Source organism: Dromaius novaehollandiae, chromosome 18 (genome assembly GCF_036370855.1).
Source record: "Dromaius novaehollandiae isolate bDroNov1 chromosome 18, bDroNov1.hap1, whole genome shotgun sequence".
In the NCBI taxonomy this organism is placed as follows: domain Eukaryota; kingdom Metazoa; phylum Chordata; class Aves; order Casuariiformes; family Dromaiidae; genus Dromaius; species Dromaius novaehollandiae.
This window is the reverse complement of record NC_088115.1, coordinates 15,992,264-16,011,160: the sequence shown is the minus strand read 5'-3', so window position 1 is coordinate 16,011,160 and position 18,897 is coordinate 15,992,264. Positions and strand designations below refer to the sequence as shown.

General features: G+C 43.4%; 1 protein-coding gene across 3 annotated transcripts in view; it reads left to right on the top strand.

Moving 5' to 3' along the window:
* Positions 1–18,897, top strand: part of RNF213 (ring finger protein 213) — a 57,064-nt gene that overhangs the window by 6,659 nt on the left and 31,508 nt on the right. For all 3 annotated transcript variants that reach the window (XM_064522848.1, XM_026112962.2, XM_064522849.1), the window contains exons 6-27: positions 319–477; positions 755–948; positions 1,204–1,481; positions 2,705–2,973; positions 4,476–4,664; positions 5,215–5,413; positions 6,075–6,130; positions 6,456–6,609; positions 7,120–7,275; positions 7,978–8,076; positions 8,904–9,026; positions 9,438–9,621; positions 10,272–10,445; positions 10,707–10,865; positions 11,167–11,753; positions 12,525–12,690; positions 13,287–13,504; positions 14,062–14,202; positions 14,457–14,618; positions 15,081–16,221; positions 18,054–18,247; positions 18,435–18,587. In XM_064522848.1, coding sequence (XP_064378918.1) covers positions 319–477; positions 755–948; positions 1,204–1,481; positions 2,705–2,973; positions 4,476–4,664; positions 5,215–5,413; positions 6,075–6,130; positions 6,456–6,609; positions 7,120–7,275; positions 7,978–8,076; positions 8,904–9,026; positions 9,438–9,621; positions 10,272–10,445; positions 10,707–10,865; positions 11,167–11,753; positions 12,525–12,690; positions 13,287–13,504; positions 14,062–14,202; positions 14,457–14,618; positions 15,081–16,221; positions 18,054–18,247; positions 18,435–18,587 — 5,155 coding nt within the window. The remainder of the gene's footprint in view (positions 1–318; positions 478–754; positions 949–1,203; positions 1,482–2,704; positions 2,974–4,475; positions 4,665–5,214; positions 5,414–6,074; positions 6,131–6,455; positions 6,610–7,119; positions 7,276–7,977; positions 8,077–8,903; positions 9,027–9,437; positions 9,622–10,271; positions 10,446–10,706; positions 10,866–11,166; positions 11,754–12,524; positions 12,691–13,286; positions 13,505–14,061; positions 14,203–14,456; positions 14,619–15,080; positions 16,222–18,053; positions 18,248–18,434; positions 18,588–18,897) is intronic.

The following is an 18,897-nucleotide window of genomic DNA, read 5'->3' as shown; positions in this document are numbered from 1 at the left end:
ATTTTGTGGGTTAAGTGTGCGAAGAGCTGTTTTGGTTGGTATGACTTGTTTTGCTCAGTGGGTGTGAGCTGGAAGAGGGGTAAAGTACAACCATTTCAGGTTACACAGATGTGATCAGAGCATTTTGTGCTTCCTTTAGGAACCCATCAGAGGGTTATGCGTGAGGCACGCTATGCAGCATTGGTTTTAGGGTGAAATGCTGACAGAGCTCGTGGCTCTTGCTTCCAGTAAACTAGTGGCTCAGAAATGCAATAAATGCAATTTGTTTTTTAAATCGCACAAATTATTTTAAACTTTTTTTTATTCTTTCTGTTGCAGTTCTGTGAGCCAAAGAGATGGTGTTACAGTGTATTTCCATGCAATATTGTCCAAAGACTTCAAGCTAAACCCTGAGATCCATAAAGTGTTCATCAGGGCTGGAGGCATTTCTGGCTATGAAGACTGGAAGGACAACATTTGTGAGCTGAACTGCACCAAGTAAGTATCCTTTTGAGTCACGTGGCAGGGGCGACAGGGTGTTGGCTCTGGAGAACAGGATGCAGCATGGTACTTCATTTAATACATAAGACTGTATGTCCATATTGTGTTTTGCTACAAAATGTTTTCATAGTGAAGATAAGTATTCCAGAATAGTCATCATGAGAGAATAATCATTGTTCCCATTAAAATTTGGAGTGACGCATGGAGAAGTACGTAGATCAGCTGGCATGTAACTTATGTTTTGCCCTCCTTTGCTGTGTTTTCTGTTATCTAGGCATCTAGCAGAACACGGATACCTCATTGACGGCTGTGTAACTCTTACAAAAGAAAATATGGATAAAAGCATTCCTTACAAGTACTGGCTTACGTGTGGTGAAGGGCAATATGAGTTTATTTACAAGCCTTCATTTGCTGATACTATTGTGAATCGCTGCTTATTCATAAGAAGCGACTTGATCAACGCTGGAGGTAAGCTTTTCTCACTTGATCTGCAAGTTACAGATCAGTCTTGGGAGCAATTATGCACAATCAGAGGTCTTCTAGTGGGATGGATTCTAACTTCATATGGACTAGCCTTATTAGAATCCACGGACTGAGGCTGGAAACTTAATGGGTCAGTGTGGGTATTTCTGTGAGCAACCAGAAGAGCAATGGCATGTGCAGATGGGTGTTTGTTTCTCAAATGATTTTCTTCTGTGTTCTGATCTCTGTTGCTTATTACAGAATGGCATCAATATGATGATATTGTGTGTGCAAAGCCTTCCAGGATGAAAAGTGTCTTGAGCAGAATTTACCGTGATAATGGCAAAGAGGTGGTGGAAGGGAAGATAATAGCAGCAAATATTATGCTAGAAAATATATTCAGTATTCTAGAAACCTGGAGTCCTGTCAACCTGCGCAGCTTCCTCTCCCAGTTGACACAATTTTATGTTGTAACGAGAGAGCCATGGGTATACGATGACAGGCCAATGCTATGGACGGAGTTAAACTTTGGAAAAGAGGTAATCTGTTGTCATTTAACAGATCCTAGAAGACAGAAATTCGGTTACTAAACATAGAGCTTTAATTTTGCTGTTGACCTTGCTTATCTAATTTGGTATTCCAGTCAAAAGGTTCATGTGTGACACAACAAATGTGGATCCTTTCATGGTGACTGCCACTTCCTACCTTGAGAACTTCCAGTCAAGCTGTTTTAACTAGTTGCAATTTTGGTCAGGAGCAGAGCTATGACATGGTGATTTTTGAGAGGTTTTTGCCTTGTTTTGGATATTAGTTTCCTATGCCTAGCCCTTTAGTTCTGCAGCCAGTCACTGTGTCACTGCCGCCTTTGCACTTGTCTTTGGCTGCAAACCTGCCATTTTTTGAGACAAGCTTCTCCTGACCCAGTTCTTGTGACTGGTGCAGACAGGGCTTCTGGAGCCCTGAATGTCTTACCTGGCCTAATCATGAAATATGGCAGAAATCTCACATCCTCTCTGGGAGCTTCACAAACACTGGCTGCTTATTTCTAACTTTCTGTGGCCTCATTCCTCCAGGATATGAGGGAGAGGCCGCAAGATCGCATCGTATGGCATAACCATACGTCTCGGCTACCCAAGCTCAGCAGAGTGTGTGAATGGTTCAAGCAACTGCCTGTTTTTAGATGAATGGTTTTTGCTATCGTGGGATCACCAAGCATCATAATACTGTGAAACCCCTGGGACACAGTTTCGGAGTAGCTTTGGGGGCTGTGGGTAGGGCAGAAATCTCTCTCCTTTCACTGACTCCCAAACAGCTTGAGTCCACTGAGAAGCTAAAGCCTGCTTGCTTGCTGATAAAGGCTGCAGCGTAAGATGATGATGTAAGCTGGCCCTCCTCTAGCATCGTAAGTGTAAGACTGCTCAGCCCACAGTTTCCTTCCTGAGATCTACTCTGCTCCTTGATGTTCCCCAGCTGTGCTAGGTGTGGGGAGGTGCAGCAGTAACTGAGCGGTGGGACCAGGCAACATGGAGCAGGGTGTGAAGCTGCCACAGGTAGTGGGGTACTACGCCTGATGCTTTTAGTGTTGTTCAGTACTGCGCACACTTAGACGCCATGGTGGTACCAGGGCCTGTATGGTGCATGTAGCTTTTGAGTATCTAGCTGTAATGGACATGGAGAAAAAAATGGCCTCAAAAGAAGACGACTTATAGGGGAACTAATGTTTTGGTGTGTGTGTGTTTGTTTCTTCCCTTCTTTGTCTTAGGTAAATGACTTGCTGCTGAAATATATGAAGAAAATAGCTCTTCCTTTCCTTGATCCAGAAGGTGCAAGTGCGTTACAGAAGGACATGGTAATAAAAAGTAAACTAGCTCTGGGGCTGATCATTCTGACAGTAGTTGAAGAACTTAACCTGCCAACATCTAAAGACAATCTGGCTAGCCTGTGTAGCCTCTTGTGTTTGGAGAAGATGTCACAAAATGCTGTATCGAATGAAATTCAGCACACCAAAAATGCTTTTACAGAGGCTACAAGGTGTGTATATGTTAACTCTGGGATGTGTAATAAGAAGGCGGTATTGATTGCATGCATGGAATGGTTTGACCTGTGAAAACACTTCTTAGCAGTGCCTGTTTTTAGCCAGCTGGCCTAGAAGGAATAAATTGCAGCAGCAATCAAAATGTGCAGAGCAGTTAAGATCTTGCATTTGAAGAAAAATGGGTTGCTGGTTCTGCTGCACTTCTTATGAACAGCTGAGCTGGGCCAAGAGGGTGTTGCCTGTGAGTGTCACAGTTTCCTTTGGAATCTGCTTTTCCTTCTGGATGCTGTTATTGACCTAGGGACTTTGGCTGTAGGGATTCTGCCCTGCTACTTGTATTGCAGAGCATGGCCATCCATCCACTAACACCAGTTAGCAGCTTCAGGGTCTTTATAATCCTACTCATTATAGAGCAGACTCATCCAGTCACATCACCTAACTGGCAGTAACTAACTGGACTGGTTTTGCTGTAATGTAGTAGATAGTAAGCATAGCACCTTGTAATCAAACAGTATGGGATCCAGCTCTTAGTGTCAGAGTATCATAGAAAAATTCAGGTTTGAAGGGTCCTCTGGAGGTCTCTGTTCGAACTTCCTGCTCAAAGCAAGGCAAGGTTGCAGGGTCTTGTCCAGTTGAGTTCAGAAAATATCCAGAGATGGAGCTTGCACAGCCTCTCTGGGGCTAGCTTCCAATGCCACACCTTTCCTAATGTGTAAAATGTTTCCTTTATGTCCAAACAGAATCTCCCTTATTGCAACTTGTCACCGTTGCCTCTTGAGTAGTAGCTGGAATTCAAGCTAAGGCTTTTCTTTATGTATAAGATTCTATTTGTTATTGTCTTCCACCAAGCAGTTTCTAGTTGCTTATCTTACCTGTTTGCTATTCATACTTAAACTCCAGCGATCAGTAACATCATGTGTTTAGTTTTGCTTGTATTAATTAAAATGCCATATTCAGATACTTGTCTGCATGTCCTCTCACGTGTATCACTGCACATCTTGTGTTGATTTTCCTTAGACTAAAGACTTCCTGCTCACTAGACTGTTACCTATCTGCTTACCTGGCACTCCTGACCTTCTAATTACTTCACTTACATGGCTGCAGCTATTAAACTTCATTTTGGGGGCCTTTGTAATATTACTTCAGCGCAGCCAAAGAGGTTGGCGAGAGCTGCCACTAGAATAACTGGATGCATTTATAACTCTGTACATCTATTTCACAAAATCTCTGACTGAGCTAGGGAGAGGTCGTATGAAAATTGTAGATAAAATTACTGGCACTTCTATTTGATGCTATATTCTTAGGATTTATGCAGCAAGATTCAAGTAAGATTACAGCTTTGAGTCTTAAACTTCAATTCTATATACTCTTCAAGGAAGGTAGGATTGAACTATAATTATAAAAAGTTATTTGAAGATACATAATGAAATGTAGCCTTTTTTTGACAAAGATTTTCTTTCGTCCTGTTTAAAGATATTCTTTTACCATTTTTTTTTAGTTTGACACTTTACCTGACAAACTTGTGCCAAAAATGCATTGATGCCCAAGTAGGCGAATGGGTATGGATTCTCCCTCTTCTGCATTTCTTTGCTGCTCCTTTGCACAATGAACACTCTTGGGTGGCAGAAGATACCTGGGCAGGGCTGGAAGGACTTCCATTTGCTGAAATAAGGAAGAAGGAACATATGTGAGTTTTCCAGAATGTCTGTGGCCTTTCCAGAATTACTAGTTTTAACCAGTGCCTTGGTGTTGTAGTTGGTGGTGATAACCTTACTTCATCTTCTAGCTTTTTTTTTTTTTTTTTTTCCTCCCCTCCTTGTTTTAAGAAATAAGACATGTAGGATGCTGATTGTGGATATCTGGGATGTATGAACACAGCTCATATTGGTGGCTCAGAGATTATGGTGTACAGCAAAGCTGCGCAGCATACTATCTTTCAGTCATAAACAAGCCTTAATTCTGCAAGCTGTGGAGCAGCTTGGAGGGTTGGTTAAGCTTGCTGTGAGTTAAAGCAGTTTGTGCAGAATCTGAGCAAGACTTGGGATTTGTTTTCACTGAATGCTTCAGCTCAGTAGTTTGACAATGATGCTATGATTACCAGGTGTTGGGGTCTTTTACCTGTCTTCGATGTAGATGAAAGAAGCATGCGAGTCAGAGTAAAAGTTCTCTGTGGGCTAAACCAACTTTAGCCTCTTGTACCTTGAAAACTTGAAGACTTTGTTTTGTTTTCCATCCAGGAGGATCCTACTGCAGCTAATGAAGGAAAAGAAATACCTGATGGAATTTGACAGGACTCTGGTCAAGTCCTGGATCTGTGTGCTGCCCCTGGAAAGTCTGGCTGAATTTATAACTGACTTATCCAGTGATTTGTTAGATTCTCTTCAAGGTGTTTCTTACAGATTAGAGGACATTCGCCTTTCACACACTAATTCTACGGTTCGTTTTCCAACAGCTTTACCTAAGTAAGGGCTAAAGGCTGAGACTGGGCTTTCATGCCCCCACTGAGGGGGAGCGTGGTTGATAACAGGTCAGAGCACAAAGAACTTAAAATCTAGATAAAAGTAAAAATAGTTGCTCTGAAGTAGAAGATTCCCAAGAGGAGATGAGAGGGTGCATCTTCAACAAAAAATAGTGTTGGCTTTGATAAGGGGAAGGGTCTACTCATCTGGGTTTGCTCTTAGTCACTGGCAGTAAATATTTTAATGCTAAGCTGCTCAGACTGCTGCCTGAAACTCTTATTTGCACAGTGCTTGGGGATGTGGGCAAGGTGCTGTTGATTTAAGATATTTTCCTGTGTTGGGAAAACACTTGTATCTGCAGGAGAACAACAGGAACTGGGTATTGCAAGTGATAATAACAAATTTTAAAACCTCAGACTGTAAGAAGTTTGGCTGTTGGGTGGTCACTAATTGTCAAAATATGTTGACTGTAGCACCCACTAAAGCATTTCTGCAATTTTATAACCTGTGTATAAAAATATTGGAGAGGACATGAGAGAATCCTGAATTTCCTCTTTCTTAGCATCCTACTCTAGTCATGAGAAACCAGTCTGTAAAATTAATTCCATGGTCTAATGCTTTTATCTTTCACTTCTTAGGTAGTAGAAAGTCTTTTAAAGAAACTGCTTTGTATCTTGGAAGAAAAACAGGCCAGGTAACTGAAATGCACTTTGTGAGAGCTTTAGCTTTTTTAAATACCATGCCTCTTATGAGGGGCTACGCTTGTAGCTGAAGTGTGTAAGAATATCAGGAGTCTATACAAATAATATCTGGATAAAAGGATCCTGTATTTCTCTTCCTCTGTCAGTTAAGTTTTTTTCCTAATCTCTCCAGGGGAGGGATGATTAGTTGCCATGCTATATTGAGTTTGTTCTTTGAGGGTTGTTGTTTTGTTTTGTTTTTTTGTTTGAGAAAGTAGGTGTCACTCATTCCAGAGTCAGGTGGCGAAAAGATTTTCCCTTTTTATTCCTGTCCTTCAGAGCTCTGGAAGTTCACTATTGGCAGTCCTGCTTGACTCTCTGCCTCAAGCTGCATAAGACTGTCTGCAAGTACGCAAAGTGGGGGTCATTGTTCAAGATTCCTGTCACTTCCACCAAGATAATTTCACAGACTGCCAGACTTCAGCCTACAGCAGTGAGTACTGAGTAACCATTCAAGAGTTTATCTGAATGGGATGTCCAGAACCATTACAAAAGTGGTACACCAGGCTTCTCTTAGATCATATATGTTCTTCCTTAGGAAAACTTAATACTCTAATAAAAATTGTGGTACTTCCAAAAAGTTGTGAAACCATTTAATGATTTTGATTCTTCTTACTTAAAACAAGCTCAGATGCCTAAGCTGGTTGTCATGGGTTTTGTTTTATGTCTTTTTCTTTTTTTTAAACCTCAAACATATATATTGTCTTTACTTCCTGGAATGAGGGTTCTTAAGCACAAACTACTTGTAAGCCTTGGACTTTTCCCACCCTTTCTCTCTCCTTTATTCACATAGTTGTGGGGCTCTGTTACTGGGCTAGTTTGTGCTTTGGAATCTCTGATGCATTTAGGCCTTCTGTTTCAGAAATATTTATTTTAAATCAGTTGCACAGTGCTCTCCTGCTTGTAACTGTTCTTATTTTTTCTTCTCTCTTCTGGGTCACAGGTTCCAAGAGGTGAAACCACACAGGAAGTTCTAGTGGTACAAATATTCCGTGAAGCTCTGACACACACTCGAACCTGGTTCAGAAATGCTTTAAGCATGACCTTATTGAAAGAACAGCAGGAATCTGTGGTGTTTTCTTTTTTCTGGGAACTTGAGGTTTGTCTTCTTTTAACAATCAGAATAAAAATGTGTTTTACTGTAGCTTAACCATATGGTTTGAATACAATGGCTCTTTCCTGAGGACTGTAGCTGCTGTGGCTGGGTGAAGAATGAGACAGGGACAGATAATACTAACTTACTACTCGCTACACTTACGCTAACTCAGAAGTTGGGCTGCTTTGAATGCTGTTAGGGAGGGAAGCAAAGGGCTGTAATTGGTTGGTACTTCTCAGCTCACCTTGTTCTCCTTTTGCTGGGCTGCCCCAAGAGGAGCTGCCCCTTGTTGGTGTTCAGCTGGAGCTGTTATTTTACTCGCCCTGTATGTCCTACCGGCTGTCCAGCAGGCAAAGCACAGAATGACTCATTACAGTCTGCCTCACTCTCGTGCTCCCAGCTCTCCTTGGGGTTGTTTCCAGCAACCAGGTGGAAAAAGTTCCTCCGATGTCTCCTTTGGCAACAGGGATATTTGGAAGTGTTTGGGCTTAAGCTGTCTGTTGTGGCTCTGAGAGTGTTCTTTAACTATATGTTGAACAGCAGTTTTCTCCTGGATGGAAATATCTGGAGGGGCTGCAGACTATCTGTCCTGGTTACAACAGACTTGGGGCCTCTCCTCAGTGTAGGAATGTTCTTTTTGTTTCCTTCATTTGTTTTTAAATTTCAAGGCTTAGTGTTTTAGGTTTGTTTGCTTCTTGCCTGCAGGCCTGGGATGAATTTGTGAAGATCAGCTTTCCAGATGAACACTTCACTGAGGGGTGGAAGAAGACTTTACTTGCAGACTTGGATGGAAGAATTCGTCAGGTGTGGGGATTTGTGGGAGATCACTGCATGTCTGTGGGCCAGGTTTAGAGGGAATGACCATTCTTGTGCTGTGCTTGCAGAGTACCTTCCAGAGCCTGAATGGGCATGTTAAAACTCTATGGCTTTGTTGTAAAGTTGCCATTGCTGTTATAAACAAGGTTCTGGAAGCTCAAAAATTGAACATTAAAATGTACCATGCTGTATTTCTGGTATCAGAAACTGCAGAGCCCAGGCTGCTGGCCTGGCTGGAATGCTCTTTTGTTTCTAGCAGTGAGATCTTGACACTTTAAAGGAAATTGCATGTTTTGAGTTATTACCATCCCTTTATTTTTAAGGAACTGTTGGTGTAAAATAAGCATCCAAGGATGTGAAGAAGGTGATTTGGCACATCTTTTTCCATTGATTGGGTAGAAGTTGAGTTGTCCAGGCTCTCAAATGTACACACTCTGTAGATCTCTTTAGTCTTGACCCTCTGTATTTCTTCATCCCCTTTCTACGTACACTCCAAATTTCTTTAAGCCATTGGGTTTCATGATGTAATTAGGAAACAAATATTTCCTGGTAGACGCCTGGCTTGGTTGGAGAGATGCATACTTAGTAATCACACACTTTAAAAGGAAGCAATGTAAAAGATTTTCCTAATGTTCGAGCTTCATCTCACTTCCAATCTCTGATGTATGGTGCAGGGTAGATGACTGACACCGCTAGGAAACTTAAATTTTCAGCTTACTTCCTTTTTTTTTGTCTTAATAGCAGCGCTCCTTCATGCTTTCAGTACACTTTGGAAATTTTGAATTAATGAGTCTCCCTTCTCTTTTGTCCTATAGGAGCTTCCAGTTAACCAGATTTTAGCTGCATGCTGTCAGCATGACAAACTTGAAAATCTGGACTGTTCCATTGGCCGGTGTTTCAAAAATTGTGCCATAGAGGCTGTCACTGCAGCCTGCCAGGTATTGTATTTTCCCTTAAGGTAGGAAAAGGAAGAGTTTTATTCCCCGTTGCACAGAAATCCTGTATAGAGATGCGCATTGTGATGGAGGAGTGTTGCACATTCAGTCTCCTTGTTTGAATTGCTGTGGGTGTTTTTTTTTGTTTGTTTGTTTTTTGTTTTTGTTTTTTGTTAAACCAACAAATAAAATACTGTAGTCAGGAGTCCAAGATCCACTTATAAAAAGTCCATGAAAAATACTTTCACCATCACAGCTTCTGGTGTCAGTCATGTCAGATGGCTTCTTGGAACATGCCTTAGCATGGGAGGTGTGACTTGCCTTGGGATCAGGCACCGATGTCAACAAAGACTGACCCAACATAATCCAAAACACTGATGCATTCCTCCCCTGTGTCTTGTATGCCTTGTGCAGACTCGGAGCAATCTCCTTGACTTGATACCTCCCTACAACATGGAGAAATTTGGCTGGCTTGTATCAACCATTATTATGAAGTCATGGCCAAGCAAAAAGAGTGGGCAGTCTGAGGATGATTTTGATGAGATTTTGCACCACTTGCTTACATGGCCTGACATAAAACATATCTTCAGCTTTAATGGTATGTCTGTATGTATGTCGATGTTTGCTAGTAATATTTGTTAAGAGTCTATGAAAAGCTGTTCTCTGCTTCTTCACTCTTAGTCCTTCTTTTGCAGAGCCGGAAATGAATATATAAAAATTTTCCTGCTCTTGCTCCATTCCCCATCTTAAGACTCAAAGTATTCAGGCTGTTGTTGAAGAGAAAAGCCTAAAGAAAGGGAGCCAATGTTCCTCCTGTGCTAATCCACTGCAGCCATTTCAAGATTTGTACTGAACTGCTGAATCTGTAGATCCAGTGGATTTGTAGAACATAACTATTAAAAATTCTAATATGTTATTGCTACATAAAAGTGCAAAATTTCTTGTCATTTGAATGGTTTGAAGTGGCTTGTGCTTTCTCCACAGGAGTTCCTCATCCTTGTTGGGGTTTGGGTAGGGACCTTCCATGGGAAGGTATCAGAGCTGCTCTCCTCAAATCCTGGAGCTGATTCTGCTCAGGAAAACATGAGGGGTTGGAGGATGGTGTGAAGAGTTCACAGGCTTTTGGAGTAGGAGTTCAGATGGGAAATGGAAGGTCTTCTTTGTTTTTAATTTGAATAATTGTTGCTTCTGATTAGCTTTTGTGATGCAGGAAAGATCTAGGCTTTATATGCTTTGTTTCTCAAACAGGAATGAACACAAAGCTCCTAGAACAACTTGCAGATGAAGCAAAAAGTGTAATGGCCGTAGCAGACTCTGTGTTTATGAGTGTCACTAATGATATCCAGGAAGGATGTATCCTCGTGAAACATTTGGAAGAGGTTCTTCAGCATGAGAAGCAATTCATCCTTATCTGGGAACTAAGTAAGAGCACTGTTCAAAGGTGGCTATGTTGGCTTATGGTGTCATTGTAGTGATCAATAGCCTACCTCAGTGATTAATAATACTAAATAGGTACTTCAGTAGTTAGAAGTATTGCCCTTGCAGCATGTATATGGAGCTCCCAGGTCTGTTGTCTTGTCTGCATTTCACTGTATCATTTTGGCTGTACTAACCCATACCTGGGTTGTGGGTGCAGGGGATGGGAAGTTTTTGCCTTGTGACCACAGACAAGTTTTCTTTCAGAGCACAAGCAGCTGTTGCATGAGGACAGAGAACCACTACAGAATGAGCTGAAAGAAGTGCTGCGGAGGAGGCGAGAAGAAGTAACACTTATCAGGAGAGAAAAAAAAGCAATAGGAACCTTTCTGGGCATGTGTAGGAAGGTGCAGGCATCTGTGAAAGGTAGTGCTTTGGGGGGTAATTTTTAAGTGACAACTCCAAAAAATATCATTTTCTTTGACAAGTATTAAACTTTTTTCTGAACTAGACCTTAGTCTACACTAGAGCAAGAATGGAGAGGGGTGGGGGAGCTAAACCTACAGCATTTGAGGGAACAAGTGAGTGCTCAAACATCAAATGGTGTTTCTAAGGATCCACAGGCTTAATAGCATCGTGTGACTCAGCGCCCACTCAGGGAATTAGATAAAGCAAGCTGGACACAGATTAGACATCTGATCTTTGACTTGACCTTTGTGTTTTAAAGTGGTTGTAGCTGAATTGGAGCTTCAACACTTGGAAGATCTTTCCTCGAAAAGACTAAACGCAGTTGTGAACGTGGGAGAGACACCTCTGCGGACCTACTACAGCCTGAGCCAAAAGCTAAAAGAATGTGCACAGAAAATGTACACTTTTAAAGACAGCCTGATCTTCCAGCAGTTCTGGGAGGAAGCAGCCCAGGATACAAGAGAGGAGGATGAGGATGAAATTTCAGAAGAGCAAGAGGTTCCTGCATTGGGCCTTGAGGATGTATTTGACAGTCTGATCTCCCCATGTTTTGAGAGCTATGAAAGGTTATATGATGACCTCAGATCTGGAAGTCTTACTCTTTCTGCAGTTGATAGGATTTTCCAGGAATTTACAGACCATTCTGAAGATATCAAAACTGAGCTAAATACCATATGTAAACTCAGACCTGGAGAAGAGAGAGACTGGGTAGATCAGCGACTTCAGCAGATCCAGCAATACCATGAACTGCATTTAACTTTGGATGCTGCAAAGATCATTGCCAATGTCAAAGAGAGTTTAAACCTCTCTGGTGACTTCAGTATCCTGGAAAACTTGCTGGACATAGTAAGTATCCACTTCTTGAGCTCTCTACTGTAAAGGTGTTTGCTGGAAAGCTTGGGTAGCTCTGAACCTCCCGGAAAGTCAACCCCAGCCTATCAAGAGCTATTCTCTGCCTGAGAATACTTATCTGAGGTAAAAGTTTAAGTGTTCAAACTACATGCTCAAGTGTGTAGTCTTCCTTAAAAAGGAGACGTGTGCCTCTGGATGAGGGAGGAACAGAGGGGCAGTGTCTCACTCAAGGTCATGCCCAGTGACAGAACTTGAGTCACAGAACCCAGGGATGTGGGGTCCCTGCATCATCAAGTTGGGATGTCCTCAGCCTTCTAGTTCAGTACACTTATGTCACCTGTGCAAGCTACCGAGTACTTTCAATACAGTTAAGACACAGTTTAAAAACAAAATGATCCCCCCTTTCCCCAAAGTCACAAGCTATAGTGTGTAGCAAGAGGGGAAGAAGATTGGCCTAGGCAGCATGTGAGAGATCCAAGGCTCTGTTTTAGGAGGGTATGATGTGTTAAGGGAAGTAACTGCATAGCCCTGAGCCCAGTGCACTTACCTCAGCAAGTTGATTGCGGGTGTCTGTTTTCTGTAGTTCTTTTTGAGACAGTGCAGTTAAGTTCTGCCTGTCTGGCCACTTTGTTCCTTAGCTAGTCTGTAGGTATGTTTTCTTGTTTGGCTTGTGGTTTTGCAGAGGGTTCCCTTTCCCCACTGGAGAATAGACTGTATTTCCCATTTCCAGATTGTAAATGCTTGTTTGCATCACTTGCTTTGTAGACAGAAAAGCTTGAATGTTACAAGACACAAAAGCTGGACTTTATCAGCACTGAGCTTATGCATGCCAAGAGATTGCTGCAGGGGATCACTGTGAAACATCGCACGTGTCTGAGCGAGCTGGCCAAGCAGAAGGAGTTTGTCTGCTGGGTCAGAGAAGCACTGAAAGGTGTGTGCTGCTCACCTGGGAATTGGGCAGATTAGGATGCCAGTTCAGGGAGAGAGGAGGAATGCCATGTCCCTGATCCATCTGCTTTCTGCCTTCTCAGCTTCTGATATTAATAGAGTTAATAGCATCTCTTATGGGTGTTGGTGTGGAGCCTGTAAGGAAGTAGCCCTCTAAAACCTGTACATGCCACCATAGTCCTGTGCAGCCCACTGCAGCTAACCTGCCTGATAGCTAGGCTTGGTGTAAGAGATTGTAATAGCTGCTGCCATTCTGTTCAGAGTGGTTATTTAAGAGAACAGAAGCCATCCATTTAATAGGATGTCTGTGCTCTGACTAGCTATGTGCCTGTCAGCTCAGCGCACACCCCTTGCACAGCTGCATATGTGCAGTGTCCAGCTTCCATCCTGGCTCTGACTCTGCTGTTCATAGCAATGCTGAGAACAGCCAGGTCCAATGTGGATGAATCAGTAAAGTTGCTGGCAGGATGGGTGGAAGGAAGTTGCAGGAGATGCTCCATCTTCTGCGAAAAGGGATGACATGGGATTGTAGTAAAATTGCCTCATTTGTTTTTTCTTTCTGTATTTATCTCATTTAAGATATAAATGAGCTGAAGGTATTTGTAGACTTGGCTTCCATTTCTGCTGGGGAGAATGACATGGACGTGGACCGTGTGGCCTGTTTCCATGATGCTGTGCATGGCTACTCCTCCGTGCTCTACGAGCTGAGGCAAGAGTCAGGGTTCAATGACTTCATGCACTGCTTGAGGAAGCTGTGGCGAGCGCTGGACAGCGATGAGAATCTTCCCAAGAAACTGGTGAGTTCTGCTGGAGCAGTTCCTCTCTGCACCTTACTGCACTTCTGCCTTCCAAGAGTGGCCAGAAGATTGACTGCAGAGGGCAAGTTGCCCTTGTGTGAGGGCATCACAGGAGTTCTTCCTTTTTAGGAAGGAAAATGTCATGCTTCTGTGGCACAAAGATTCAGTGCAGCAACAATTAGTGTTGTAGCAAAGATTTTGTCAGAGTTGCTGAGGCTTCAAAGTGTGACATGATGCGATTTCAGTCTTGCAAGAGTTTGTTGCAGAAGGGAAGGCAGATGACTGGGAACTGTCTTATTCCTTTGCGGCAGGGCATGTTTCTACAGCAAGAGGCTTTGAAGCGCTGCAAGCTTTACTTGTTCTGCAGCCCAAGGTGTTGATACAGGACAGCTCTGCTGAAAACTCAGGCTGTGGCCAGTAGTCATTCCCTTCTGCCTTCCCCATCCTGAGACTCTCCTATGCCAGTCTAAGCTGTTTGTCCTGAACAGGGACGTAATCTGGGAAAGAAGTGCCAAGTCAAAGTGATTAGGGCAATACCATGTGCTTTCTCCCTGCAGCATGCTTCAGCTCAGCACTTAGAATGGTTGAAAACAGTGAAAGAGAGCCATGGCTCTGTGGAATTGTCATCACTGTCACTGGCAGCTGCCATCAACAGCAGAGGAATATACACTGTCAGAGCACCGGCTGATGGCCAAAAGGTGAGGCTGCTTGGCTGTCCCTCCTCTTGAGCTGCTGCTATGTCAGGCTGCTTTCTTCTGAGAAATATCTCCTGCAGGTAACACTGCTGGCACATCAGTGATTGGCAGAAATGTGCCGTAGTTTTTCTGCCCCTTTGCACGGTTCCGTTGCGGAGGCTGCTGCCTTCTCAGCACTCTCCTTGCAAGGCTTAGCACTGCCTCAAGAGTGAAACCTCAATGCGCATCAGTGCTGCTGACGACTTATTCTCTGGCAGGTTTCTTTGGATAACGTCCTGCACTTCGCCCTCCCAGGAAGTTCTGCGGATAGTGAGGCATTGCGGAGATACTCTCTGGAGGAGCTCCGTGAACTGCAGAACAAACTGATGCTCATGTCAGTAAAGGGAGAGCAAGGCCTGGAGGTGGAGAAGTTCTCAGAGGTCAGACTTCAAACCCAGTGGGTTACTCATGTTCAGGCTGGGGTTGGACTTTGCCTTGAACATCAGTTTTTTAAGACTATGGTTTACAGCTGAGCTGCTGGGGATGGACTGCAGCAGACAGAGGTTCATACCTTTTTTGGTTCCCTGCTAGGGTGGAACTAGACTGGAGATGGGACAGGGGACTGGTACCCTCAGTTCTCTGGCTGCACTGGGGATGCTCCTGGCTGGGAGAGTTGCTGCGCTCTTGTAGCAATGTGCGGACTGAATTCCTTACTGGCTTCTAGGGGATACTTGCATTAAACAGCCACAGGGAGCCTTTTCTTACGCTGCAGGGCCTGATGCATCTGGCCCAGACCAAAGCTTTTATTTTAATTGAAAGTCTTCCCTGTAGTTTCATGACTGGGACTTGTCTTGGCAAAATCAGCTTAGGTTTTATTTTTCTTATTCTCTGTCCTCACACAGATATTTTCCAATGTCCAAAGACTTGCACAGTCCTTTATAGACCTTTATTCAGCTGGGAACATGCTCTTCCGTTTCTGGCTTGCCCGTGTATATTGCTCACCCAAAAGTGAGTCATGTGTTCTCATAGACTTTTCCTTGCCACTGATCCCAGTGCTAGAAGGGCAAAGAGAGGTGGCCACTGTGCTCCCAGGGCTCTGCAGAAAGATGGAGAGTTTCCTGGAGAGATGGAAAACCTTCATGTGTGAAAAGCGATCCCAGCACTTCTACTTGAACTACTACACTGCTGAGCAGCTGGTCTGTTTGTGCACAGAACTCAAGAAGGTGCAGCCCAGTCAGAATGCCCTGATGATGCTTTCGTTCCTAAAGCACAACTGTACCAAACAGGATGTCCTTAGAGCCTCCGGGAGCAGGGTGCCCACCAGCTCAAGGAAGGCTATTTCTGACTTACCAGCTTTGCTGGATGGGGAGAGGGACCTGACTGCGCATCTGGAGCGCATCTGGGAGTGCTACATGAGCAACATGAGTTCCTTCCTTCCAAAATTCCTGGATGTGGACACCCTTGGCAGGTGGTTGAAAAGTCTGGCCAGGTGGGAGAGACAGCATGTCACACGAGACTTTCCACAGGATCTTCTGCATGTTGGTCAGCCCAACCTCATCACGTGCCCTCGCTCTGAAGTGCTCACTTCTGCTCTGGCCATTTACATGAACAGCCCGTACCAGCCCCTGCCCACTTTTGATGAAGTTCTCCTGTGCACTCCTCAGACCACTTCTGAGCAAGTAGAGCTTTTCCTCAGGAGGTGCCTCTCTCCTATCAGCAGAGAAGAGAAAATTTACACCATGCTGTATGCGGATGAGCTAAGTTACGATGTCAGCTCCAGGGCAGAGGAGCTGTTCCAGTGCCTGCAGCACTACAACAACATGTATCGCCTAGTCATTCTGTGCAACTGCAACAGGGAACACAGCCACATCCCGTCTGTCTTCAGCCAGTACAAAGTGCACATGATCCCTCAGAGGCCCCTGGCTGAAATCCAGAGATACCTTCAGGACCACTACAGGGTCACTCAGCCTTTAAGCTCGGCTGCTTCTGTGTTCAAGGACAACATGTGTGTTGGGATTGTGTCTTCCAAGAGAGCTGGAGTGGGTAAGATGTCACATGCAAAGTGGGGTCTACTGAGTCTTGAAAACCGGGGGGAGAGGGGGTTCATCTTGCCAGGTTTTCTGCATTATTCATAAGCATCTAATCAAAAAGAGTGATTCAGATTCTTCATAGTCAGTGGGGTGAGATGATGGCTCTACAGACAGCTCATCTTATCCTGGGATAGGCATCTCCAGAGGCGATTCATCTTGTTAATCTGACAACTGTCTCTTCCTAGTGACTAGAGAAAGCTTTCATCATTAACATGAACTAGATGGCAAATGCTGGATAAGGTGAATCTGACCTTCTAAGGTTAAATATGCCTGTAGGAAAATGTGTGCGAGATGGGAATAGGGGTTGTAAGCCTGCATATTTTTCCCATATAGGGAATGATTGCTGACAGTCTCTTAATGCAAAAAGCTAGAGGGCATTAAGTGAAGCTACTGTGTGGCAGGCTCAAAAGCTAACAGAAGCAGATGGTTCTTCAAATAGCGCATAGTTAAACTGCAGAACTCACTCACAGGATATTGTGGAGGCTAAAGTTTTACACACGCTTAAAAAAATTATTAGATATGTTCATGAGAGAAATATCCCTTGAGGGCTATTAAACACAAATATATCTGGCATAGCAGTTCCTGAGAGGCAATTCACTGGAAAAATACTCTGAAAGTGTTGCTGTACCTCTGCAGTGTTCTCACCCTGTTCCTTAGTTGTTGACCTCTGTTAGAGATTGGTACTCCAGTAAGTGGTTTGGCTGTCCAGCTGTCTGCGTGTGCTGTGTGTTTCCTGTGTAAGCTTTGCATGCACTGGAAGCAGTTCAGACTTGCACAGGAGCAGCATCAGACCTTGCTACATCCTTACAGCTGCCACACTTGGGCTTTGGTAGAGCACAACCCCTGAAGAAAAAGGTCAGGTTCAAAGGGGAAGTGTCCTGCACTGTTTTCACAGGCTTAGTGGGAAAATCCAAAGCAGTTTTGGGAATAAACTGCGTCCTTTGTCTGAAGTTTGTTAAAACTTCAGAAACCCTGGGCAGCTCTTGGGCGTCATCTGTAAATGGCTGCTGCCACAGCTTTAGTCCAGAAAGCTATAAATCCATCATTTTCTGTTGTTGTTCTTGTTGTGTTACAGGCTTTTTATACTGCTGAGGGTGAGTTTGGAGCTTTCAAAAGGTTGGAAGATGCTTGGTGCTCCACCCAGGCATTTCCATAACTTGGAAGTGTTCATGGAATAGGCCTACTGTAGCGAGCTCCTGCACTAAAGACAGCATAAAGGGTGTGATGGGACCCCAAACCACCATGACTGTAGCCAGCAGACATGGATTAAAACAATTTCTCCGTTCTCCATGTTAACCTGGGCTGGGTCATCGTAATTGCCTGTAGCTTGTTGGCTCTGCAATTGTAAACAGCAAAGCTGAGTCCTTGGCTTTACCCTGATATTGCCTAAATTAATTTCTATAGGACAGGAAACTTGAGAGTGCTTTTCTCTTTGGCTGCTGCCACTTTTTCCCATGTTTTGACCTTAGAAACATAGCTGCATAACGGAAAATATTTAAGTGCTAATAAAGAGTAATGCCTTTCTTGGTGGGTCTGAGCAAAACAGGTCGTGTGGATGATGACTGCCTTCAGTAGCTAACAATAGCAATGGCTTTGAATCTAGGCTGCAGCCTGCAAGCACTCTAACCAAATTCAGACTTTTTCCCTCTAGAATATGTTTTAGGAAGCTTGAAAAGCCTTGGAAGGACATGTGACTTGTATTTGTTTTTGTTGTTGTTTTTTTTTCTTAATATGATCTATTCTGTATGAATTGCTTTAATTCTTTTGGTGTTTGCATGATAACAGGAAAATCTCTCTATGTGAAGAGACTACATGAGAGACTGAAAGCGCAGCAGCCTGACTGTACAGAACTTCTGAAAACCATCAGGCTAATTGAACCAGAGGTGGATGAAGATAAAGTGCTAAAATCTCTTCTGCCTTTTCTGAAGAGACAACGCCAGCTGAAGCCCATGATATTCCATTTTGATATCACCTCTTCAGTAAGTGCATCATGCCTCACATGCACCCTTCCCCAGAGGGCCTGTGTGGATCCTTGCGAAAGTTGTTTCTTTAAAGCCTTTATTTCTTAGTGAGCCTTTTTACTAGGACCTGTTCTCTAATCCCTGCATGAATAAGTAGCAGTGAGTAAATAAACAGGAAATGCCTTTCTCTCTTTTCTAATGATAGGTACAAAGTGGAATTCCAGAGTTTCTGTTCAAGCTATTGGTTTTGCAGTATCTGACAGATATGAATGGAAATATGTGGCTACGACAGAAATGCCATTTGTATATCATTGAAATCCTTGAGGTATTGCCAGTGCCAAAGAAAACAGCAAGACATGTATGTACACAGGAATACTTGATCTCTTTGAGCTTCTTGTCACTTTATGCACAGATGTTTGTATGTATTTGGATGTGAGTTGTAGAGGCTACAACCCTAAATAGAGTAGAGAGATTTTGTTTGACTGGGGTATACTGCGCATCTCCGTTATGAAGTGGTGTCAAAACCAGACAGTAAATTATGCCTGTTGTGGTTTTCTTGAGTAAGTTGTTGCTGAAGGCCTGTTAGACCCAGCTTCACTGGCGACACTTTTTTATTTTTCCTTTGAGGTAGCATTGAAAAAAGTGGTGGAGGAAACAAAGGAGTAATG